The 27,216-nt window shown below is 39.8% G+C and overlaps 1 protein-coding gene across 4 annotated transcripts in view; it reads left to right on the forward strand.

Annotated features, from left to right (window-relative positions):
* Positions 1-27,216, forward strand: part of epha8 (eph receptor A8) — a 107,870-nt gene that overhangs the window by 56,809 nt on the left and 23,845 nt on the right. For all 4 annotated transcript variants that reach the window (XM_069513354.1, XM_020087139.2, XM_069513363.1 and 1 more), the window contains exons 7-8: positions 25,364-25,519; positions 25,737-26,162. In XM_069513354.1, coding sequence (XP_069369455.1) covers positions 25,364-25,519; positions 25,737-26,162 — 582 coding nt within the window. The remainder of the gene's footprint in view (positions 1-25,363; positions 25,520-25,736; positions 26,163-27,216) is intronic.

The following is a 27,216-nucleotide window of genomic DNA, read 5'->3' on the forward strand; positions in this document are numbered from 1 at the left end:
CTTTATCCCTTGACTCATCAGCATGACATTATCGCAAATATCAGGACTTTGAAAATACTATAAAGAAAGAAAGTTATAAGAGACCAGTGTTGTTAAAGGTGTGTGGTCACTTTCTAGCAGCCTGATGTCATGTGCATGTGTATAAATCAAAGTAAACCCTATGAACGGTATTGTGTATAATGCAGTACTACACTGTGACACTGTGTGCATCATGGTACCTAGACATCTGCAGAAGAATGAAGAACATTTATTTTCATTTTAAACGTTTTATTCACATTTCAACTGATATCCTGTTATTTCTGTGTCACATGTCTTTTCTCCAAAGACACTTTTTCACAAGTCTTTGCTCTGCCTCATTTGAAATAACCCCCCCTCCAATTAAACCACAACAACAAATATGTTTGGGAGTATTCACTGGCTGAGTGACGTTCAGAGGCAATATAGTTTTTGAATGAATGAAGAGCCACATTTATTAACAGCAGCAGAGTCACCAGGAGGTGGTTGGTGTGGATAGTGGACGGATCGGGGTTCACACCCACAGTCCCGTCTGTGGTTTAGACAACAGAGGCAGTTTGGTTAAGGTCAGTGAAAGATGGAGGGTTTGTTAAATGTTAATAACAGGTTGTGTCTGAAGTCACTATGAACTGTTTCTGTATTTAAACAGAGCAGGACCAAGAGTCTGAATAGAACCATAAAACAAGTCAATGATGCTGCAGTCTGTGGATATTGAACTACAAGTTCATACAACACGTTGTCTGTGAATTTACATTTTATTTATGTCAATTTAGATGGATTAGCGACTGTCTAAACATTTAAATTAACAACATATTTTCATTCAACAAAACATAATAAATACCAAACTGTAGAGACGCTACTTGTGCTGGTTGGTGCAAGGCTACAAAAACAGGCCAGAGCTCAAAGGAGTTTGATAAAAGCAGCTTAAACTGGCTCCACTCTGCTCGGGATGTTGGGAACGTCTGGTACATCGTGGCAGATTTTTTATCTAATCTGTCATCCTTTTTCCTCAACAGCAGAAATGATCTTGTAAGCATCAGAGTTTCTCCTTTATTTAACTATGTGGAAGTTTTCTATTGAGCGCCAGCATCAGCAGAAATGACAGGAGCCTTTGAAACAACACATGAATTTATAAAAGTTCTAACCTTTCTACTTAATCACAAAGTCTGTTTGAAGCTCTGTGGCTGTGGCTCATGTTAGAAAAAGATATTAAATGAAGGGAAGAAGTTCAAGGTCTGGTCAAAAGCTTTTCCTGGGTCTAATATTTTTCTTTAGTCGGTAAATACTGAGAAAATAGCCATGTGTTTGTCTGAGCTCTTCTCTCGTTCCGCTCTAATGAATAATGAGTGAGACGTTTGAAATGCAAAGATTCTTGATCCTCTCTTTCTCTCTCTCTCTCTCTTAAACACTTTCTGTTTGTTTTTGCCTCTTTTGATTTTTTCATGGGGTTTTGATGGGCTGACCTCATTCAAAGACCTGTGCATTTTTCAGGTTGCCATGGGTTACTGTAATTAAAACCTATTAATCACGGAGCGATGGATAATTAAACGCTTAAAGCAGTTTGTCAGCTAAACGAGCCGAACGAGACACGCAACACCGGTTTGCCTGCACCCCCTACTCCGTTTCCTCCACCTCCCAACACCTACACTCACACAAAAACACACTCACACAAACACACACTCACACACACAAATCGCTTCTTGTGTCTTACCAGTCTGAGGCCAGCGGCAAACAGCCTCCTGCTTCAACTGTGAGAGCTCCTTGTTGAAATGTGTGTAAGAGTGTCTAATGTGGAGTGTGTGTGTGTGTGTGTGTGTGTGTGTCCGGTTCAGAGGGCCACTCACTGACTGTCTATAATTAGCAGCAGGCAATTAGTATCAGCAGAGAAATGCAAAACAGAGCCTGTAAAAAAGGCGGAGAAAAGAAAAATCACCTTGAGTCATATTTTGTTTATGGAGCTGCTTTCATCCACATTTTAAAGCAGATTTAAGTGTTATACTCTAAAGTAAGTTATATGAGGTTATCGAGATAAGGTCTTTTATGGGGGGAAAAACATAAAAGCATCTGAAAACAGAATTAATTTGCTTTATGATTATTCTCACCAGGAGGTGATGTTTTTGCACTGTGTTTTATTTACTATTACATCACCACAGCCTGAGCAGGAAGAGAATTTGCTGTGGAAGGAGAATAAAACTCTTCAATACATCTTCCGCTGACGTCTTGTCTCTTCTGGCACCAAACTGGGTCGCCGTGCTAATTCACCCTCGCCAAAGCCAGCCACAGTCACGCACACACGAGACCAGACAAGACGCAGAGAGGTGGGGCGGGCACGAGATGGTGAAAGGAAGACGGCTTAAGTGGTGAAGACTTGTGTGTGCAGAGGAGAAAAAAAAAAAAAAAAGAAAGTCAGACATGAATGTGAATATGTGTGTGTATATGAGCGTGCCTAAGTGGTTCTCCCCTGACAAAGGTGCAGATCTTTGGCTGGGAGCACGACATGGCGCATGATTGTGTGTGTGTGTGTGCGCGCACATGCATGTGTGTGAGCACAGGGTTGCGTGACATGCCGTTAAAAGTGTCACAGGGAGGGAAGCGATGAAAGATGGGGGAGATAGAGGGGGGAAAGTCTGGTGGAGTGGTTGACTGGACCCCTCGTCCACTTGAGTTTACATCAAAACACTGAATCTGTGTTCGTGTGTGTGTGTGTGTGCAGCTGCGCATACATGTGTGCAGCTGTGTAGTGTGTGTGTGTGTGTCTGTGTCGGTGCCCCCCGGTGCCACTGAAGAATGGGCTCAAGTGCCCCATACAGTGAGAGCGATCGAGGACACACTGATATGAGACACACACACTTAGGATGGTCACATCTACTCAGCTCAGCCAGCCCATCCAAGCCTGACACACACACACACACACTCACACACACACACACACACACGTGCATGTGGGTTAGCTGGCTCCTTTGCTCAGTCAATGGACCACAACCTGGCCTCCTCCTCCTCCTCCTCTTTGAACTGCACTGTATGAAGGAGGAAAAACAAATCCAGTTACGTAACTACTTAAAAAACCTTAAGATAAAGTTTTACCCTGAATTTTGGTTGCTTAAACTCATCATTCCAACTATATTATGTTGCACCTCTTGAACTAAAATTTAAATCCCCTTAGAACTCTTAATTATTTTCTCTGCAGCATAAAATGACAAACTACCCAACAACAAACTTTAAATCTGAGAAATAAATATATCCTTAAATAAATCCAAGCAAACCTGCTTCATCAGGGCTGTGGTTTGATCAGATTTGATTGACAAAGGCCCAGCAACATCAGCAATCAACCCCTACAACCATTATACCATTTTAACTTTAACAATGCTGCATCCTAATTGGTGCAGAGAAATACATGACAATGCAGTTTTCCAGCTGAGACACGCCCCCTTAATAGAAACAGCGAGAACGTGTTTTTTTATGAGCCTTTACAAAGAAGATGAAAAAACTAAAAGTTTGTCTGCACAGTACAGGTCCGACTTGCCGACCTGGGTTAAACTGTTTGTTTAAAAAGGGACATCTGCAAAATATACTTTTGTATGTTTATTTAAATGTAAATGTGTGTCCAGCACGTCTCTACAGAGGATGAGAAAAACACACTCTCTCTCTCTCTGTTGCTTTCTCCACCTTTCTACGTTTAGACGCCCCTAAGTTTCCTTCCCTCACTGAAGCTGCTGCAGTTAGAAATCTACCAGATCTTCTCAAATTAAAACTGCAGGAATATTTCAAAGAGTTTTACCAATGAATACAGACAGAAAAAAAAAAAAACCCAACAGTTTAATACTTGTGTTTATTTGTTATTTTAATTTTAAAACTAATACACTGACATGGATGTATGAAGCTTTTAGCTATGTTAAAGCTTCTAGAGCACAAATATTTTCATTCCATATGAATTAATTACAGTCAATATGTCTGGTGGTGTGTCATTTATTTTTTCAGAACATTTTACAGGTTAGAAAAATATAAAGGTAATAATGGAACTATTGATCATGCATTAAAAATATGGAGATGAGTTTTTTTTATAAAACTCTGAACTCGTTTATTTCAAGCTACTGTTGGTTGCTTATAAAAGTCTATGTGGCTGCACCACGTGTTCCTCATCATGGTTTGTTGCGGCCTTCAGATTTGTTTGATCCCTTTGTAAAGATAAAATCATGACCAGACCAAATAATGCGAATCAGGAAATTGCTATGTCAGTCACAGTCAACTGTACAAAGGAAGATTATGAGTAGTGTCTGACTTCATTTATATCTGTAGTCTAGAGTATATATTTTTATTTTTCAAATCCACGGTTGTGGGATTTTGTTGGATGTCATTGTGTTGGGCCAGTGGAGGATTTTAACGAAGTACAGTTACCATTGTACTAAATTTAAGGTAATTATACTGTTAATTTTCACTTAATAATTGTATATTATTAACATATTACCCTGTTACATCAGCTGGAGTTAATTTACAGTAACATTTCACATACAAAGTATAAATGAATAAAAATGATGCATTGCTATAACTATCCAACAGTATATGAAATAAAGATGAGATGATTGCTGAGGTGACACTTAATTCAAACTATCTGATAAGTTATTAATCAGTGATTCGTCTTTATCGTAAATCAATGTAAACTCAATCATTTTGAAGTTTGATGCCTGATCAAAGAAGACGTAACTTTGATGCTCAGTGATTCTGGTCATGATAATTTTCTGATGATTCTTAAACTCACCAATCAATTGAACATTTGAGCAGATTAATCTCGAATGACAATAATCATCAGTGGCAACCCGCTGCAAGTAAAGGTCATCGCCAACTGAACCAGTTACAGTGGATAAGTGTTGCAGACACATCAATGCACAGCGACGTAACTGTCAAACGCGGACTACTTTAACTTTTGATACTCGAAGTACATTTTCCTAATGATGCTCACACACTTCTACTTTAACAGCAAGACTGTTATTTGTAATTAAATATTTTATTTCATTAATTTAATTTATTTTTACTATTTTACAGTATGGTGCGATGGAAGATTAGGGCCAATTAAAAGGATTCTTTTTTTTATTTAAAGTCATAATTTCACTTCTCATTAGATCACAACTTTATTCATGTAATAATGTTATTATTTTTTTAAACAATTCTAAACGACTATTTTCAAAAATAACTGTAACCTTTTTATCTTATTAAATAATGACTTTATTCTTGTTTTCAAAAACACATGATGACTATTTTTGTAATAATTTGAAATTTTTTCTCATTAATTTACAACTTTATTCTTTTAATATTATGACATTTTTCCCTTCAATATAATGCTCTGTGTTTTACTTAACAAAAGTTCTCCTTTGTAAATGGAGCGGGCAATAAAGCGGCTTATAATTAACTGGTTTAAAACTGTGTGTGTGTGTGCGTGTGTGAGTGTGATGCTTGTAGGTCTTGTAATTCGTTGCCTCTCCTTATGCAAGTAACAGTTTTTGGCTTCCCAAGTCACAGGGGAGAGGGGAATTGTGGGAGTGTTCGGCGTGTCAGTCACAGGGGATGAGTGAGGCTTAAGGAGTGCAGCAAAAGAGTGGGAGAGCAAGTGAAAGAGAAAAAGAAAACAGTATGAAATGAAGGGAGGGGAAGAGAAAATATAAGCAAAATAAAAGAGACAAAAAGTACAGTGACAGTGGTTATGAAAAAATGAGAGGTGTGACACTCAGCATCATAATGTGATCGTTATCTGTCAATTTGGCACTGTAGAGAAATATCAGAGACGGACAGCAGCAGGAGACAAGGAGGATTTAATATTCCACTATTACTCACAGACACACACACACACACAAGAAGAGAGAGAAAAGGTGAGAGAGGGGCCTGTCAGCACCTTCCTCCTCTCTGCTGTCACTCCTCTTCACTTTTGGTATTTTGCACTTTGAACATATGATGCACATATGCACAGGTGGACACTCACGCACACACACACACACACAGGTCATTAAAACTCTGGAGATGGAGCTGTGCATGGCGGTGTCTGACAGGGTGCAGCAGCCTTATTGGTCTGGGCTCCCTGGGGTCCAGACAGTTGAAAATAGCTGACACTCTTAGAAACAATGTGTGATAACCTCCTTATACGGTTTATGAATATCTGACCACTGGTATTATAATTAAATATTGGATAAATTGAGGTTTCATCCTGAAAGCATCTGACATTTTCTGGAAATGAACTGCAGGTTTTATTCAATCTTTTTACGATGTTATGTTGTTTGTTTAGAATATAAATTATATTGTAATATAAAAAAGCTCCAGCTCCACTACTGCTGAAATCATATATATTGTCAGTTGACAATTAATGTTTGTGAATTTTTCTGTATTTCTGTATATGCTACTTTTCTTAGTTTTATATAACAGGAAATTTTATAAGTGTGACAGTTGATTGTGAAGTTTATACAAATCAGCTGATCTGATGGAACTTGCGATGGGTATTTTCCCCAAATTTGTAGGCATCTTAAACACTATTTGATTTCTAAATTACCTGAAAAATTGTGAGTTTAAAAACTGTAAACACAAAATGCATAATGTAATTTGTAGCCCAAATTTTATGTGTGCGTTTATGTGTGACAATGATTTTTTTTCCCTCACCATAACTATTCAAACATCACCATAAAAAACATGTAATAATTATAATTACCCGGTTGGTCACCACAAAAAAAAAGGGTTGTTGTTAATTAATCTGGCCATAGATTCATTCACTCCTCATTACTTGATGGGCGTGTGCTTAGAGCTGTTGATTTGTCTTTAAAGAGTAAAAGTAGTTGTACTGCAGCTGTAAGTGTTAGAGGTATTAGCAGGTCAACAGACGGCTGAAATCTGGGTCAGTGTCTGAGCCACGAAAGCAGCGGACATGTCAGTTAATGAATAAGCAGTGAAATGCGTTTCAAACTGTCAGTCAAAGTGTAAGAACTGTCATTTAAAGAGGAGGAGATGTAATAACATGGATATTCAAAAATTAGCTGTTTTAGAGGTGACAGCTCTGACAAGTCAAATGCTGTGACTTGTGTCAGCACTAAAATAAACAAATCAGGCAATTACTTTAGGTAGAACATGTCAATTATTTAGATTTTCTTGTTTTTCCTTCTATAGGATCCTCTAAAAAATGATTTAACCAGAGTATAAAGAGAATAAAAAAAGTGAGATTCAAACTCTTCAGAGTGTGTAATTCATGTGATTTAGTGTTGGTTATAGAGTTCAAGGTGGAGTTGAGTACACTCGTTCTTTGGCGTGGGCCGACCACCATGTAGCTGCAGCTATCTCTTACAGGCGAGTCCCAGTATGAGTTTCCTAATGAAGATGCAGCTAAGTGATTCGGGGAACAGATGATTTGGTGAGAACTTCATTATTCCCCGGCTCACGGCCACTTGAGTGGAACACAATGTTCATAATTGCTGTCAGAATCAACTTGTGGCGGTCTGCTATCGAGATCGTACAAGGAGCTCAAATTGAAGCGGTCTCCAGAGAGGGGGAGAGACGGGAGGGAATGGAGAGTGATCAAATTAGTTTCATCCTCCTGGCGGTTTGTAAACAACTGCTGATCAACAACATTGTTACTGTTTGAAGGCTAATGACACCGAGGCTGCAGAAACACACCCACACTCGCAGCCTCGGGGAGGGAAAGCTGCCCGCTGTTAGCGCGCACACATTCACACAAGTGTTTGACTCCGCAAAGTGTGATGCATACACACACATTTGAATCCTCCAACACCACGTCAACAGGGATATGTCTCAACTTAGTTTGAACTATGAAGGAGGTAATCTCTTTTGTTCTCTCTTAATGTAAGTGCACTGCAAGATGGATAAAGGTGGAAAAGGACTGAGAACATTCCTGGTCAAGATTCATAAGTTTTGGCTCAAGGGTCTCTCCCTGGAAATTCAATAAATGCCTTGAGAGCACAGTGCTGGGGCTGAGTTTCGTTAAGACAGTTTAAAATTGTGTTATGAGCTACGTTCAACCCATTAATGTATATTTGTTGTACTTATAAATAATAATAAATGTGATGTATTTAATCCGAGAACACTCATATAATTTAGTCTACAGCTCAAAAAACACATTTAGATTTGGAGTATCACTTTAGAATGTTGAAATATTACATATCATGTCCATTTATACATATCATGTCCATTTAATAAAATTGTATCTATGTTTGGCCCGAAGGAATGAACAAATACACGTGAAACTAGTTAAATAATAATGGAAGGTCCTTATTTAAGATTGCATCCTTTTAGGTTTTTTATATTTTCAATACCAATCTCTATAAGAGTTGATCCTCTTGGGTGTAGATGACACCAGGCTTGCAGATGGTAAATGGTTTATCTTTATATAGCATATTTATAGTCTTGATGACCACTCAAAGCGTTTTATTGTACAGTTTTACATTCACCCATTCACAGACACATTCATACAGTATATCTACGTGCAGCACTTTTTTAATGAGAACGGTTGTGGGGTTCAGCATCTTGCTCAAGAATACTTTTGGGTATTTCATACGGGCCGCCCGCTGAGGCTCACTGCTCCACAGATCTGTGGGGAGATGTTCTGCCTTTCTTCACAGATTTTATTTTTTTACATGCTCTTCGCCCTTTGCTTTAAAATGCCCCAGAGTCTGGGGACATATTTGTCCAGGTCATAATTGACTCTTCATCTTGATCTTACCAAACTTTTGTCAGTTTTTCAGTGAGATCACTGCCATGTTGGAACATTCCTTTCTGGCCAAGAGACATGGAGTCATCTCTTCATTAAACTTTGGGTAAACAAACTTGCATTCTTAGTGCCGTCCCGTAAATGTCATCTCCTCTACATCTCCAACACTCCTGCAGCCCCGCATCAGCACACTCACACCTCCATGTTTCACAGTCGGCACTGTGCAGTCACCACGGTGGTCCTGTCCGGGTCTGCACAGTAAACATGTTGAATCCCATCTGATCCAGACTCATTTGTTTCGGTTGGTGATGCAGCAGTTTTGTGTCATTTTAGTGAGCTATGGTTTTCTTTCTGACTTCATGTAATGTCCTTCTCACTGTCTGATCAGTCACTGAAAACTCAATTACACAGACAATGCTTGTTCTATTTTAGAAGAAGTTACTCAACTCTTTTATGATAACCATAACACTAGTAAGTGGCTCTTCCTGTAACAAAAATAGCGTTGGTTAGTTTTCCAGGTGAATACCATAGTTGAGATTTGAATCACTGGACATTTAAAGTGACACAATTCAAGATTTGCGATCGTCACTCAGGCATCCTTTACAGGTGGGATACGTTATTCATTCGTAAATACTTGTTGCGGTCTAACCCTAACTACCTGACTACCCTGATGTTTTAACAAATCACATAGAAATGTTTGGCTAACGTGCCGGCTGGACTCATATCAAAAGGGTTTACCTGGCTTCTGACGATAAACCAGCGAGCTTGTACAACAACAATGCGTGCAAGGTAGAAAAAACATTTCCCCCAACTTTTTTAAAAATGTTAAAAATGCTTGATATAATGTACAAGCAAACCACGAACAAAAGTCTAAATGGTCATTGCATTTTTAAGTTATAATTGAAAACGTGTCCTGTACTTATTTACACATACATGCTCACACAGTTTTTGGGGGGCTGGCATTAAACATTTGCACAGTCACTGCTCTCAACTCAGAGTAGAACAGAAACATACAAGCTAACAAGCTTACATAGCAAGGGATCATCGATGTCCAAGCATGATGTGTATCAAATCACATCAAATTGTTTGGCTTGGTAAGCCTCTATCGAAATGGACCTGCTTCTGATGATAAACTAGCTCTCACAAATAAGTCTTTTTTGTTTCCTCCTCCGACGTCCTCTTTGGTTTCTTTTTAAATGCTCTGCCATGACGTCCACACTGAGGATAGTGAGGTATTGTCTCTAATAGCTAGCAGGTAGCTGCAGCTCTGGTTCCAACAACGTACACCAGAGTTACATTGTGTATTTCCAGGCATCCAGGGGGCGCTGTGGCGATAACAAGCAGGCAGATCTCCCTATTACAAGTTTCTATTCAACCGTAATGATGGTGGGTATTGTAATGTATAAAAACTAACTAGTCTTACTTCAAGTGATTCAACAAGGGTGTGCTCTGCTTCATTGTATACTGTAGGTCATTTATCCCAACCTCAGAGGCGACTCATAGGAGCTTACCAGTGGCAGGTGTGTCACAGCTTTTTTCTTCATCCATCCATCCATTATTTATATCACTTGTTCTTTGAGGGTTGCAGGGGAGCTGGAGCCAATCCCAGTAGATATTGGCTGTATTGTCACTCACACATTGCAGGACCAACATCCAGAGACAAACAACCATTTCACACTTAGAGACAAATACGTCCCCACCTTACCTAAGCTGTACGTCTTTGGACACAGACAAAAAATAAAGCAACGTTACTTGAGAGTCTGTGCCTCACACCATTGTTGTCACGGTGCTCGGAGGTGTCAGCAGTCATTTTGGTAAATACATTGTTATTATAATGGTTAGGAGGGAAAATAGGAAACTACAACTCCAGGTTGTAATAGCCTGGAGTTATCAGACAGACAAATGCAGCACAGAGAATAGCAGGATATTACAAGTGGCTAATTAAAATGTGTCAATATGCTACATTGAGATATTCGACTTCATGTCCAAACTGAGCACACACCAACGGAAACCGTGCAGTTATTTCCACAGAGCGACGTGGACCATACTGATGTGGCCAAACGAGAAGTTTACAAAAGCACAAAACAACAGCCATCACAGCTGCTGTGGCCGACATGCTGTGCATTGGGAAACGAGGCGGTGTGCACACGTGTGTTCCTGTGCAAATGTGTGTGTGTTGGGTGTGTGAGAGAGTGTGTGTGTGTCTGTCCAAGTGTGTGGGTCTTAAAGAATGTGGAGGCAGGGTACATCTGTTTGTTAGTGTGCGAGTGCTAAGGGATTTGTTGTTACTGTGCCAGGACTAATTAGGTTTTGTGTGTGTGTGTGTCTGGTTGGTCCTTGTTGGTGGATGGCCGAGGATTTTGATTGGTCAGTCAGGAGTGGACGGCATAAGAGAGAGGAGAAGGAGAGCTGGAAAGGAAAGAGGAGGACAGCAGACGAAGACAGGAGAGAGAGAGAAAGGAAGCAAAAACAAAACATTAGGGGGAGGAAAGGAGGGGAGAGCAGAGAAGAGGACAAGAGAAAGTATGAAAGGAAAAGAGGAGAGGAGGGTAGAGGAGGAGAAAACAAGGAGAGAAAAGAGAAAGCGAGAGGAAATGAGAGGAGTGTAGGGAAATAGGAGACAGGAAAAAAACTGGATGAAGAGAGATGGTATTATTAAATATTTTGATGCTGTTAAGCCATCAGGACTCTGAGCGGGGGTGCCTGCATGCGTGCGTGTGTGAGAGAGAGAAAGAGAGAGCGAGAGATAACAGAATGAATCATATCTCAGCCAGACACAGCTCTGTTATGTCACTCAAACTTCCCTCCAATCTTTGTTGTGATTGGTCAAAGCCCTATCTCCACAGCAGGTGCAGAGGGCCACACATCAGTACACAGAACAACTTTGCTGACACACACACGCCTGCATACCCATGTTACCAGCTACACAAAGACACACTCACCCAAACAAATCCTCTTATGTGCAGCCCATATGAATGCTTAATTCAGGACCGAAAACACACACACAAAGGGCTGAGAGCTGCTGGGTAAATTATTGATTGAGTGTGTGCCACCCTTGGCCTGTGGTAGCCACCCATGTCCCAGTCCAGTGTCTAGGAGCTATTAGTGCTGACAGTAAAGAGACAGGCAACATGATAGCAGATCACTGAGAAGCTGGCAGCCTCCGTCTGAAGGGACTGCGGGACTTCTTCAAATGATTTTCTGCCCTGACTTCTTGTTGAGTTAAACTGATGTGCACGCAGGGCGCTGTCATTTACTTCTCCCTCTTTCCAGGCCTCGGCCGAAGGAAGCGGTTTGTGTGGATGTGGAAGGTATAATAAGCTGTGTATGTATATGTGTGTGTGTGTGTCATGGATTGTAATAATGTTGGCATCTCAAACAGGAGTTACCCATGAGTGACACTGTTGTTAGAGACTTCAATCAAAGTCAGTTGACTGCTTGCTGAGACTAAGCATTTTGTCACATGTGTCACATTCGCTTTAATACATTCTGGCAAAACATGCCGTTTCTAAGCAGAGAAGTCAAATTCGTTATGTTATAAATTCAACTTTGGCTGTTTTTGCTCTTATAAATTTGCCAAAGTCGTGGATTAAACTTCTCTGAGGCCAGGGACACCGCTGTTCATGCTCTCTGCGTGATTTGTGTATGCATTCTGTTGTCTTCAAGGGATACAGGCTGATGAAAGACCAAGAAAACACTACCAAGTCAATATTTCCATGTTCAGACTCCCCCTGCCCTGTTTGTGGCCTTCAGCTCCAAGCACAACAATTTCTACTGAAGATGTAAATCATTAAAAACAGGCCATCATCACTCATAATGTTATTATTCTAAATGCTTCTAAAACATATAGGCAGTGAACATTTGTTAGGGGACTATTTGTGTGTGTGTGTGTCTTTTTGCTGTGTTGATGCAAATGCATCATGGGTCATAAATGAAGAACCACCTGAATCAAATGTATTTGTCCATTACAACACACCTGAAAAAGCATTTCACATGACCGTGCATTTCCCATTTGCATTTCTGCAGCTGTCATTTTAAGACGGCATGTAGAATAAAAATATTGTGTTGATTTCCTGATGACTTCAATTATTTATGTTTTCAGTAAACAGATCAGACAAGATGATGTTGATGTTGGGATAAAACAGCAGAAACATCATTGGCTTCAAACAATGAATTGTTCTTTCTTGGACATAAAGTAAGTGCAGAAGGTGACACATAGCTGGGGATAGTTCAGCCAAAAATAAAAAATTCACTCATTATCTACTCACTACTATGCAGATGGAGAGGTGGGTGAAGTGTTTAACTTAACAAAACACTTTCGGAGTTTCAGGGATAAACAGTTTTGCAGCCAAATCCAAAACAATTGAAGTAATTGATCGATTTTTTAAACGTGAACAAACAATAGAAATATCCGTACGTGCCTCCAATGCTAGCAGAAGTAGCTGGCCTCTGATATCCTACTCTTCATACGCACACACTGGAAACAACGCACAAGAGGCTCTTAACCAAGGGCACACAGGTAGCATGTTAAATTCAGTAATCTTCTGTTAGCATTGCTACGTATGCTTATAGATGCTCCTGTTTTCAGAGTCTTACCTGAGGCGGCAGATGAATCTCTTGAAATTCCCCACGATGACATGATGTAAAGTCAAATATCGTAGCTCAGAAATGTAGCGCAGTAGACTTCATCGATCTGAGATTGTGAATCTGATGATACGATCTTGTTTGTGCGTGCTTCTCTGACTTTTATTCAAATAAAAACATACAATAGCAACATGTTTGAAATGCATAAAATTTTCTCAAATATTAACACTGTAATAATAGCGTGTTTGTGTGTGTGTGTGTGTGTGTGTTTTAATAGTCCTTGGACAACAATGGAGCTGTGTGGCTCAGAGGAATAACATGCGTCAGGTTTTGTATACGCAGACACTCGTTTTGTTAAATCCTCACATTTCCGTTTGGGTTTTTAATGCAGTTTGTTGACACCAAGGAGGAAACAGAACATCACTGTACTTATCCTTTAAGTAGCAGGTGAAGAGCACACTGTGGAGTGCTCAGCATTAGGATTGTATCCAGGGATGTCTGTGCAACCTCTACGCACAACATCACCAGAAACAACAAAGGGTGTACACATTGTCAGGATGTGCTACACCACTGTAAAGCCTTTGTTGTTTATAGTTCCATTTATACTATACCAAACAAATCCGCTGTTAATCAAATTAACACAAATTTCAGAGATGCTAAAATGTCCGAGAAACCTGGGACTTGTTAGAAAAACATACGGATTCAGAAACTTCTTGTGAGCTCACATTAAAGACTTTCTGAAATTCCATTGTTAGTGTTTTTAGTGTTTTTTTAATTTTGAAATCCTCATTCTAAAGTTAAAATGTAGTAAAAACAGACAACAATATCCTCCTGCAATTGTTAAACAATATACAGTATATAACCAATCTACCACTGCAGTGACTTCTGAACAGCCACAGCAATACAGATGTTAGGTCTGGTGAGGTTATCATTTTACACCAGCATCATTAAATCAAATCATTTGATTGAACCGTGTTTGTGCCAAGGAAAACAATCACATTTAAGGCAGGTGAGATGAGATATATATATTTCGGATGCTGACAGAGTAGTGCTGTACAACGACTCATAAACTCTGTCAGAATTGCAGGTATCAAAGGTTAATCAGAAGATTCAATGTTTGGTTGGCAGAGTTTTGCTTCTATTTCCCTGTTCAGATCCGTTTATGTTGTCTTTGTGATATGCATCATTCATCCCTGTGAGGAATTTCTACCATCCCGCAAGCAATTATTATTTGGCTGAACCTCTGCTCAATGTTCCTAAAATGATGTGTCTGTGTTTTCTAATCCAAACGTACAATCTGCGTTCTGTTCGCCATGAGCTGCTTGATGAATCAGAGAGGACTGGCACCTTGTTGTGAATGTTAAGTGCTTGAACTTTTTCCTTTTCCTTCAGTTTTTTATTTTAATCCCTCTTAGATGGATATGTTATGACTGCCGCTTCCTGGTGCACCAACTGTGACCGTATTAACACTCTGTGACTCCTGCCTCTGTTCGGCTCTCTCCTCAGGAAACTTTGTCCTTTTCAAATATATAAATAATCAAAAACACTTGATTAATTTCCCCTCTGATGCAACGCAGCAATTGCTAATGTCAGGAGAAAAAAAAAGTGAAAAGTGTAGCCGGCCCCCCTTCCTCCCCCCCGCCTTGTTCCATCCCTCCCCCCGCCTTCGCTTCTCCCCACGCCTTTCCCCTCTCACTTGCATTTCCGACACACGCGCTTCACACTCTGTGATCCTCTCAATGTGCCGCTAATATGCCTTTCAGAAATTCCATCTCTTCTTTTTTTTTTTTGAGTTACCCTTCCCCTTCCCAACCCTCTCCCCTGCTCTCCCACCCTCCGCTGCTCCTCCTTCCACTCCTTCCATCAGGCACAGTTTAATGGTGACAGCCATTCAATCGGATAATTAACATCCGTTTAACGCTCATTAACCGGGATGTATTTGTCTCGTTTGATTTGTAATTACCAGGCCTTTTTTCGCAGGAAAACACTGCGATAATGTTTCCTTTGTGATGGCTTCATTGATGGAATTGATTTGAACCCAGCAGGGAGGCCAGCAGAGACACGAGGAGAGGCAGGGATGTATGTGGACTGACAGGTTCTTCAGGCAGACACAAATGCCACCAGCCCAATCAAATGTGCCATGAAATATAGCACATCTCTGCCTGTGGTTGTCGGGATCTATGAAATACAAACATATACACATATATAGCAGAAATAGTTGTGATAGTTCATATGAATTTGCATGATGATATCTGAGCACGTAAATAAGGAAGCCTTGTGTTTTACTTAGTCTCTGTCTTTTGTGGATTGTTGTTAGAATGATGCATTTAACTGGAAGTCGGAGAGAACGTTTCTCTGAGGAAACAGCTCTGCCTGTGAAAGCATAAACGTGCATGAGAAAATCATCTCTGTAAAACTGAAACAGCCAATTAGGGTTATTTGGGTCTCCTGCAATACTGCATCCTTCTTTGTTGTCATATTGAGCCAGAGTGAGCGGTGCACTCACATGCTGACAGACATCCTGTCTTGTAATGCGCTGGTGTTTCATAGGTACTGCTCGTAACGAATGACAAACAAACTAATTTTAGAGCCGTGGAGACCAGACATTGTACAGAGCCAATCAGCATGAGACTCACTGCAGACAGGCCCTGGCACCAACCTGAACTAGCAGCTCATCAAACTGTTCAGCCTCAGGTAGCAGTGGACATGACAGTCATCCAGTCACAGCTGCTGGAGAAGACAGTGAAGTTCCCGAGCTGTGTACACCTCCGGATGATCTTGTGGACCCACATACTTCTGTTGTTTCAACAACAGCTACACCACAACAACAGCTCCCATTTCAACCAGGTGTCCTCCTCTCCCCTTGTCTAGAGGGGAACAGACAAACATTGGCTGGTTGTGTTAACTCATACTAGTGATTTGCTTAAGTAACTTAGCTTTTCACGTGAACGCACCATTAGAGATGATTAGTAGCCAGGAAGCGACTGTGCACTGTTAGAGAGCCACACACTTTAAACTGCAATGCACATTAACTTTCTCACTACTGTGTCATTCTTATGACCAAGAATGGACACATCAATGTTGCATTGTTTTCTGCTGAGGAGGCAACAGACAAACATCCACTGAGATAAAAGTGTGCAGCAATAATTAGTTGGCACGCTCTTAAAATCTTATCTACGAATATCATCATTGACCAGTTCATATGCAAAACATTTTTTTAATACTTTATCAACAATATTCATTAAAATTTTTGAAAAACAATTGCTTTTAGGACATAAATGCTGAGATGTAAACAGTGTAAAGTTTTTCTCTCTGTTCACACAGATCCTCTCAATAAGGTAATTATGTGATAAATGGCTTTTAAAAAAAATTACCAAAGGAATTCCAGCAACACCAAACAAATACTTTTTCACTTGGACAGTTTACAATTTGCCATTTCCTTTCAGGTGATGTTTCTTTTCTCAGTCGGGACTTTGCTGTGAGGTAAACAGCTGTGGTTTTATCACTGTGTTTTATCACAACTCTAATGTTTTACAACAAGGAAATGATCTTATATCTATCCTTAATGTTTTTTTCTCCATTTTATAGACTGTTTTCTATTTGGTCTTAAATCCTTTCTACAGCCATTAGCACACATTTTAACCTCCAACAATAATTTGACTATAATGCAGGTATCTTAGTGTATTCAAGTGTCTGAACTGTACAGTACAGACAACAAAGAAAACTTGTTTTAATGTGTTTATTAAAGGTACAGTGGGTATAATCTTGTGATACCTAGTGTTGAAATTGCATGTTGCAGCTGAACACGCCTCACCTCACCCTCTCCTTCCAAACATGAAAAAGAAACTGTGGTAGCCTTTAATTGTCATAAAAAACTCAAAAGCTGTTTAGTTTGTTCAGTCTGGACAAATGTCAAAAACATGGCGGCCTCCACAGAGAGGGTCCCCTCGATGTAAATATAAAGTATTTAAATATAAAGGGCCTTTTCTGGGGTAAAGAAAACTACAAATTATACAGTTTAGATGAAACAAACTACTGAAAACATCATGAGGATTATTCTACATTTAATTTCTGCCAATAGTTCCCTTCACTTAAATCTTACACACTGGACCTTTAACACAGAAATTATAATATAGTTCAAAATGCCATGGCAGGATGTCATTATCTACCTGACCACAGCCTAAGATAAGCCCCAAAATGACAATTGACTCTTTTACAAGGAACAAATATTATCACTTTTTTCTCCTGCCCTGTGACCCCAACATGTTAAACCCATACATCTATCCTTCTCTAAGGATCCGTAACCAGCCTCATCCATTACATGCCCAAGGTCATCCATCTCCTACACGGAGCAAATCAGGCTCACCCTAAATTGTGAGAAGGCTTTCGTTTAGCAGGGTGTAGCAGAGCGACAATCCAGCTGTTATTATCCGGACTAGCGTTGAAAGAGGAGGGACAGTGGATGGTGAGTGTCCCATTTCCACAGCTGATCTCACCGACACGTTCATCCATCACTCAGACAGCTTCAGCGGCTCGTTAGTGGCTTCATATGCTCCCTGGGGAACCAGCTAAGGAGCTTTTGGCTAACTTCATCACTAGATGCTGGCGTGCGCTCACTTCCCTCACAAGGTCGACACTACTCCAGGTCGAGGACATCAGAACTGGATATGTTGGTGAAGAGCATGCAGAGCTTTTAAATCTGCTCATGTCAACAGATTAAGTTTATAAGTCGATTTTAAAGTAGATTTTCATTTTTTCATGTATTCGATTGTTACTGATTAATGGAACATAATTGTGCTGTGACTTGTATCCATTTATGAAATATTATACATTTGCTAAAAACACTGTGTTTACTTTGTGTTTCTAGTGACAAAAATACTGGGCCACACAGGAAATGGTTCCATTAACACCTTCATGGTGGCTTTTGTCTACATTGTGTTCTCTGTGACAGATACTAATAATAATAATATTAATACAAATAATAATGATCAACATCAGGCCCTCACACAAAGGAGCAAATGTATGTAAGTAGCTATTACACAGATCATGCTGTATAACAAACCAAAGTCACTCTTCACGGCAAAATTGCAGTCAATGTAAAATCATTCAAATCCAATAATTGAATTAATTAAATGAACAGAGGGCATGACCATGAGGAGCTGTAAAAGTCAACAGTAAGATTAAAAAACAATTCCAAAGGGAGCAGGAGCCAGATGGAAGAGGCTGAAACTTCTTTTGGATCTTGTTCAAAATCTGCCAGCTAAGTTATACACAGGGTGTATATCCTGTTAATGGATGCACATAAGGAGAGGCTGTTGCAATATTCAGGGCGTGAGGAAATTAAAGCTTGTGAATTTCTGTGTCTTTGAAAGATAATAGCTTGGAATGATTTCTTAGATATTAAAAAAGACTTCATGTTTTGTCATGTGCTACTCTCAAATTACAGTAGCTGTCAAACCACATGGAGGGGCTCTTGATTTGTTCCAACAGAGAACCAGCAGATGAAGGGTTTGTTTGGTTAAAGAACCTGTTACTCAAATGTCAGTTTTGCTCATGTCCAAAGTAAAACTTAACTTAACCTGACTTAGGTCATGAGTGAGTGAGGAGCAGAGTGTCAGTGTTGTGATGTTTGTGAACGTTGCACTGAAATTTCTGTTATTGTTTTCTGCTGGTAATAGTAATTGCTGAGGTGTATATTCTTACAATTCATGAAATAAACAGAAGCTTGGAGATACGGAGATATTCTGCAGTACTGGATGAGGGTGTGATCCAGTCTGTCCTTTTTAATAAATTGGGATCATTGGATCAAAGAACAGTTATAAACTGACTGAGATTTGACAACTTTGAGAAAATAATCCTAAACCTCAATTGGCCTGGATGGCACATTAATCTAAGATAGTATTTCTTAAAGCTCAGACATGGACATGGGAGAGATGTGTTGTAATAAATAATCTGATGAACTCAACCCTGACAATGAATTGGACTAAAATCTTTTCACAGGTATGATCACGTTCAGTAACTAAACACATTTTCATTGTGAGATGAATTTTCATTTTACTTACGTAATCTATGTTTTTGAGTTACTTTACCCAAACCAAAACTTAAGGATATGTCTTTCCACACATTTTTGCCGATATGATGCAACAACTGAAAAACTTCTACAAGAATAAGACAAACTTATCATGACAATCTTCACATTGTCTTGGGGCTGCCAGTGCAGGCACTGCTTGTTTTCTAGAATGTGTTGTATACACATTTCAAATAGCAAATTTTTGAAACTGATAAACGTTTGAGGCAAATTGATGTTGCTTGACTGATCACTTACTACCGTCTGAGTCCTTTGTGATCAACACCATTTGTGTAATTTCAGGAAATTAAAACATGTCAAATCTGCACTGAGAGAAAACACGACTTGCTAAAATTAGTTTTTCGCCCTCTGATGAGCAGAAATTCTTATTTTAAAAAAATCAGAAGCTGTATTCCCATTAAGAGAGAACGAGTGGAGTCAAAAGAAGAGAGCACAGTGAATTGATGGCAGGTATCCAACCATCAGGAGAAGCTAATGCATTTCAGCTAGTTTTGTTTTGTCACTTGTGAGGGTTCTGGTTTTTTTTCAGTGTCATAAATCTACTTTTACAGTTTTAGCAGAATTTTAACAACCAGAATTTATCTTTACACAGTTTGATTTTCCTCACAGGAAAGAAGTAGGTCATGTATTTACTGTTTTCATTTTGTTGTGGCGTTCTAGATCCACCAAAATGTACCCTTGCAGTAGAGTGGGCTCACTGCCAGCATTGTACGCAGAACGTGAGCTTCCACAAGCCAACCTGGGGTTCACTTAAGACCTCACCGCCGCTCCGCTCCTCCCTGTTCCCCCCTCTGTCTCCTCACGCGTGGGACGATGATGTGCTCTCTCCAGCTCCCCCGTCTTTCCCAATGTATTTATTTACCCACTTATACAGGGAATAAATCAAGGTCAGCACACACTGCACACCGCACACAGCTATTAAGATTCATTGTAATGCAAATTCTCTTGTAGCATGTGCACTGCATTGACAGGTACTGACACGCCAGGCAACACGCAGGCAAGCGCATGTGAGCACACACACATCACTAAAGTACACGTTGTGTAAACACCTAAAGTATGTGTCTCTTCAAACTGAACCTCTCCTTTTATTCCCATCACTTTTCTGCTCGTACTCCACATTTCAAACCTACAGTCCACAACATAATTATCTGGACAGTTACACGTGTATTGTTCTTCAGGCTCTGTGCTTCAGCACAATCAAATTTGAAGCATTCTTGACTTGCTGTGCAGATAGAGGGTTTTTTTTTTTCTTTTCCATGCAAATGGGTTACTTGTCACCCACAAAATGTGCTCGGCATCTTTCACCATTTCCTCTTTTTTTCTGTGAGCACATGCTTTTTGAAAAATGTACCCAATTGTTGATTTTGACAAACTACCTTTGAAATCTCTCTGATAGATTTTTGAGCCTCATTATTACCTGCCTCACTTGCATGGTCACCTCTTTATTGACAGACCTCTGTCGACATGGAAACTCGCAACTCTCAACTCTCGGGTCAGTCTAAGCCTCATGTGAGCTTTTGCTGCACATGAACACACAGCTGTCTTTGTAGCGAAGTGTCCAATTATTTTTAGACCTTTAGTCTAAAACCATATGTTTTATTATGGTATGATAATTGTTATAGTATCATTGTTGTTAATATTATTATTATAGTAATAATTCAGCATGTTTAGTTTTATCAGACAGCTGACAGTGTTGGAGCAGACTCAGGACAATAAGCATTTTTTTAAAGGACAAGACCAGGAGTTCTGTAAGAATGCAGCACTCGCCTTCAGTGATATATTCCTTTTCAGATGAAAGTTTATCATTAAAATTAAAAATTTAAATTTAAATTGCATACAAAACCTACTAAGACATAGTGAACCTGCAGCTTTTGCTTTCCCATTATCACTGTGCTTGCTTTGCTTTGCGATTCAGCATTATCTATTGATACTGACTTACAACATTTCATTTAAATTTAATTCAACATTTATAAATTGTATTTTCCATATAGCTACGTGTTGTACTTGTGGTAAATTATATATATATATATATATATTAAGTGCACCTGAAGCTTTCTTAAAGGGATGTATCTGCAATTTAAGGATTTTCTTGTACAAAACAGACTTAAGATTATTGATTAAAATAAAGAATGGTGAAAATCAAATCAGCAATATCTTGTTAGCAATGATCTCCATATTTCAAATCGAAAAAAATGCATTCTGTGCTATTTTGTACATCGTACCATATTTCGTGTTGTCTGTGGTGAGAGAGGTGAAGCACGAAGTTTTCACCAGCATCTCTTCATCCTCCGAATGAACAGTAGTTTGGTTTAAAAGTCATTTTCAACCAGCAGCAACATCTATAAATGTGGTACACCAGCAACATGTCACTGCAGCTGATGCTAAGTCACTACTCACATTTCTCCCTTTTTTTTTTTTTTCACTTACTGACTGTGAGTGAAGATAGTACACTGCAGATTGCCTCGCTAGAGTTCACTCTCCTCTAAAGAAATGTGACATCCCAAACTGTGACCAGAAAGCGTAAGGGCTTTTGGTTTGTAGCAGGGGAGCTGCCATCGCCTCCTGCTCTGAGCTGTAAAGACGGCTTAATTGTAAAAAATAGAAGTTGTCCCGGAGAGTCTGCTTTTCATCAGTGAATCGATCTTCTCCCACACATTGCTATGATTTATTAATGCTGAATACTACAAATATCCTCTTAAGGAAATGTTATCAAGAACTTTCTTTGATGTCTTTTGTTTTCCAGGTAACCCACAGTTCAATATGCGTGAATTATGTTTCTTTGATCCCATTCCCCCTCATCTCCATTTTCCTAAACTTTAGTTTTTTTTTACCAGATCATTGATTGAGCTTCAGGTCAGAAGTGAAGTGAGAGGTTATCACAGCTGGTCCTGACATCGACCGTCCTCCTGTTCTCTTTGCATTCACCTGTGTGGTGATATATTCATTGTGTGTGTGTGGTTACTGTGGCTGCATCCGACACCCCAATGTGTGTCCAACATTACCATAACCCTTGTGTGTGTGTGTCTGTGTGTGTGTGTGTGTGTGTGTGTGTGCAGGACTCCTGGAGAATCTGTCAGATACTTCAAAGTGCTCACTGCTTCTCTCCTTGATGAACGAGCTGTTGCGATATTTATCGTGACCCGCTTCTCAACTCAAGGGGCTTCACAAAAAAAAACAAAAAAACATCAAGGGATGGAGGGATTAACAGGATATAAAAATAAGGAGGAAGAGAAAATGGTCTGGGATAAATATTGCAAATAGGAATAGTTTCTAGCTCCGGGAAAGAGAGGAGAACTATCGTCGCCAGTCTGTTTATCTATTGTGTGTGTGTGTGTGTGTGTGTGTGTGTGTGTGTGTGGACATAAGCTTCCCAGTTGTAAACCATGGAGTTTTAACCCCTGGAGATGTAAAGTCTCAATTTCCCCAAATGTAATGTCACTCACAGATTAAGACATTTCCAGTCATTAGCACTAAAGTGGTAACAGCAGATACTATAGCATGTGCATGTTGTACTCTAGATTAAATTCTGAATAGAAATCAAATCTAACATTCTTTAAAGCACCACATTAAATAGATAAATAGAAACATTTCAGACGTGTAAAAAACACTCAAATCAAATATTATATGTTTCCATCAAGGGCTTTGAATGACGAAAATAGGCTTTTACTTTTTTATGTCAAAAAGGAGGTAAAATAATAATTTTATAGAAGAAAAACTGTAAGTGCAAGAAGAAACTGTAACTATAGACAGGCACCATAGAGGGGTGGTGTATCTTTATATAGAGTAGTGTTATGTGGGATTTTCTGTGTAGTTGAACACCTTGAATCACTAAATATGGAATAGAATTGGTCTTTCAGTTATACTTTGCCAGGTTTAAAAGTAGAAATCTGAAAATGTCATAGACCATTGCAGCCTGTTGATGCGCGGTTTTTGTATAACATCCTAAAATAAAGCAGTGAGGGTGGTGTTTGACCACAGGAAGTCAGGAGAAGTGTAAAACAACGAGGTGCCAAAATACTTGAGGTGTTTTATAAAGTCTTAAATAATGAAGCGGCTGCTCAGATATTCAGGTGGCCTAGACTCCCTCTCTCAGATGCACTTGCCATGTCAAACTGTGAAGAGGAGTCAAATGCTGCGGGTCATGCATAAGGAAAACTAAATCAGTCTTCATGTATTAACTCTTTTAATTTTTATATTTCAGTGTCACCTTTCCTTTACAATTCCTTTCTACCAGATTGTTTTTAGTTTCTATTTTAAATCAGGTTTGTCTCAATAGGCATAAAACACTATTTTCATTTACTTATTTTTATAAATGTTCTTTATTTGTTTGTAATAAAATAGAGGCCTGCTCCTGCTAAAACTTGAAAATAATTTATTTCCTTTTTTATTTTGTATGTTTGAAGGAAACAAAAATATCCACAATGTTTTTTTTCTTTCTTCTCTATTTTCATTTTCATTTCAATGTTATATGCCTATTCAGACTTATTTATGCATTATGTAGAATGACTTCTCATTGTCATAGAAACCCGGCCATGTATGGCAGACTCCTGGCACCTGTGGATATAGAAACAGCTCCCACCATTCAGTGGAGAGTGAACCTTCACATTTCAAATACTCAAATGTCAATGTCACCTTTTGAGTTTTTATGACAACTGAAGGCTGCCACAGGTTTTTTTCATTTTTTGAAGGAGAGGGTGAGGTCTGTTTATCAGCCCGAAAATGTAATTCTACCTTGTGGCCCCACTTGTCTTATTTTGCCCCGCTAACTGTGCTTCCCTATGATCAATAACTTAACTTTCATTTTCAACAATATTTTCTTTATACCAAATAGGTATAGAAATATAGGTATTACCTATATGTCTTTTTCTGTGCTCCTTTCTCTTCTTGCCCAGTGTAAATATATATATATATTAAATAAAAATGTATAATATATAATAATATATATATTATAATATAATAATAAATATAAATACAAAACTCATGTTTTAAGGTAGAAAACAAGTGGCCTCATGACGATATTTACAGCTACACCAGGTAAAATAAAATGTTATTATGTAGGATATCATAAAATACTGTCCGATGTTTGTATTTGTATTTTTTGGTGCAGCCATGTGTATTGGGGTACAAACATGGGACAATTTTTTCTTCTTTTTTAATGCATCTAAAAATGTCCCAGCAGTAATCCGCAATACTTTTTAACCATTTGCTTTGTTATCATTGCACTTGTGTTGGTTATCCAATTTCATGGTTCTTTTCAACACCTTTGAAGTCTAAGCACCAAAAACGGTCCCCTGTAAACCTAACGAGCAAAGGTTAGGAAAACACTGCATCTGTAAACTAACACACTGAATTCTGGGAAAAGCGCACATAAATTACTCTGTGAGGAAAAGCAAACATAAACGCGTCTGTGTCTGCTGCTGCTGCTGCTGCTGCTGCTGCTTTCTGAGTCTACGCAAGGTTTACCCCTGCCCCATTTACCATAGCAGAAGCCTATTAACCGCCTGGAAAGAGAATATATTTATCAGAGCTCCCTCCATTATTAATCAGTGCGGAGTTAAAAGTGAATATGTATCAGAGGAGCTGAATAAGGTTGAAACACGGTCTGGATTCTGATGGTCTCACTGGGAGTATCAACAGTGCAAAGCCTTTTCAGCCCAAATCTGAGCAGAAAGAAGTGACTTTCATCTCCCTTGCTCCGCGGTCTCTACGGTTACAGGGCCTGTAATTATACATAGATTTGGAGGAGGGGGAGGGAAGGGGGGCTCTGTCCCAAAATGAATGCATTGGAGGATATGACACAGTTTTGAAAAAGTTGAAGGAGTGTCTATATGCACAGCTTGCTATAGGGCTGTGATTCATGCCTTTCAGGCTGCGGCCTCTCTCTCTTTTTTCATGGTCTGAGCGAATATGGGAGTGCAGAGTCCTTCCCTGCAATCTCCCTATTTACTCTATTTATTCTCCCTTTCCCTCTCTCTCTGCAGCCTGTGAGGTGGGTTTCTATAAGCCGGTGGCAGGTGATGGCCTGTGTGGTAAATGTCCCCAGCACAGCCACTCGGAGACCAGAGCCGCTCTCTCCTGCCCCTGCGACTCCAATTACTATCGCGCCGCAGATGACCCACCCGCAGCTCCATGCTCCCGTAAGCACAAACAGACTGTACACAAGATCACCTGATCCCACAGGCGAGACCACCTCAAAGCAGTCCAAAGAAATATGTAACAAACACATTTGCTCAAGCCACGGCAGCTGTGGAATGATGTGTCGAAACTTATCTATGCCTGGAAAATGTAATTTACTCTTTTGGACAGTAATCAAATCTTTGAATGAACTCAAACTTCTATCTTTCTTGTCTCCAGGCCCTCCATCTGCTCCAGTAAACGTCATTTCCTCGGTCAATGGGACATCTGTGAACTTAGAATGGGATCGCCCTCTCGATACTGGAGGTCGCAGCGACCTTCTGTATAGCGTGTTGTGTAAGAAATGCTCTGGGGAAGGAGGGCCCTGCGAGGACTGCACATCCTCTCCGGGAGGCACTGGTGGAGGGAAAGCAGGGGGAGGAGCGAGTATTGGGGCAGGGGGAGGAGCTTTGGTGGAGCGTTCGGGCACTGCAGTGGTCCGGTTCGTCCCCCGGCAGAATGGCTTGACGGAGCCTTGGGTGACGGTGCTCAACCTGGTGGCTCACACCAACTACTCCTTCCGTATCCTGGCCATGAATGCAGTGACGCACCTGAGCAACGAGCCATCACTGTATGCCCTGGCCAACATCACAACAAACCAGGCAGGTAGGGTTCAAAACAATCAGGTACAGTTTCTCATCATGGAGGCTTTGTCACGTGTTACATGTAGGCCTTTTTCACAACAACATCCCTTAAATGAATGTGGATACTCATTAAGTTACACATTGTGCGTTTGTTTCCACTGTTCCGGGAAATAAAGTGAGAGGTGTAAATCAAAATGTGTTTGCTGAGGCAACGTGGCCTGAATGAAGCATCCATGTGTGAAGTTAAACACTGCAACAAAGTGTGCTTTTACGTCATAGCGCGGGGCCCTTCCACTACTTTGACAATACTAATATTTAAAAAAATATTACAATAAGTCAGTAATTACACCATATATTTCATTGTCTACCATATGTCCGTCTTACTTAACAGCTGTGTAGTGAATAGCTGGGGTCGGGTCATGGTGGCATTAGGCTAAGCAGGGTATTCCAGATATTTCTCTCCCCAGCAACATTTCCCAGGTCCTGCAGGGGGATGCCAGGGCATTCCCAGTTCAGATGGGATATATAGTCATCTCTCCAGTGAGTTGTAAGTCTATCCCAATGTCTCCCCCATACCACCTCAACAAGGTCCTTTGCACAAATAGAACTCTGCTTTTACCATTTGTATCCACAATGTCACATGCTGACTCTCGTCCTGGTTACTCGGCTGCAAACTGCCCCAGTACGTTTTGAACATCACAGTTCAATGAAGCCAACAGAACCACATCATCTGCAAAGAGCAGAGCCATAGTCATGTGTTTCTTGAGTATCATGAAACATTCCAACAACAGAAACCTTTCACTTTGCAAAGTAAGAATCTAGCAACAAAGGCTCATGGGCTCTGGTAAGCTCCAGGTTATGGCTCACTGATTCCTATAGTGGAAAAATGCTCAAAGACTTAAGGGGACAAGGCAGGACAAAGGATGAATAGTAAAGGATGTGTTCAAGCTGCTGAGAATCCATGGCTCTGATGGTGAACCATGTGTAGTAACTGCCCTGGGTTCAAAACAGACCATGAATCACCTGCTGTAAATTATTCAAATGAAGTTAAATGTCACAAAAATAATCCTTGAAAA

The sequence above is a fragment of the Paralichthys olivaceus genome, chromosome 2 (assembly GCF_024713975.1).
Source record: "Paralichthys olivaceus isolate ysfri-2021 chromosome 2, ASM2471397v2, whole genome shotgun sequence".
NCBI lineage: Eukaryota > Metazoa > Chordata > Actinopteri > Pleuronectiformes > Paralichthyidae > Paralichthys > Paralichthys olivaceus.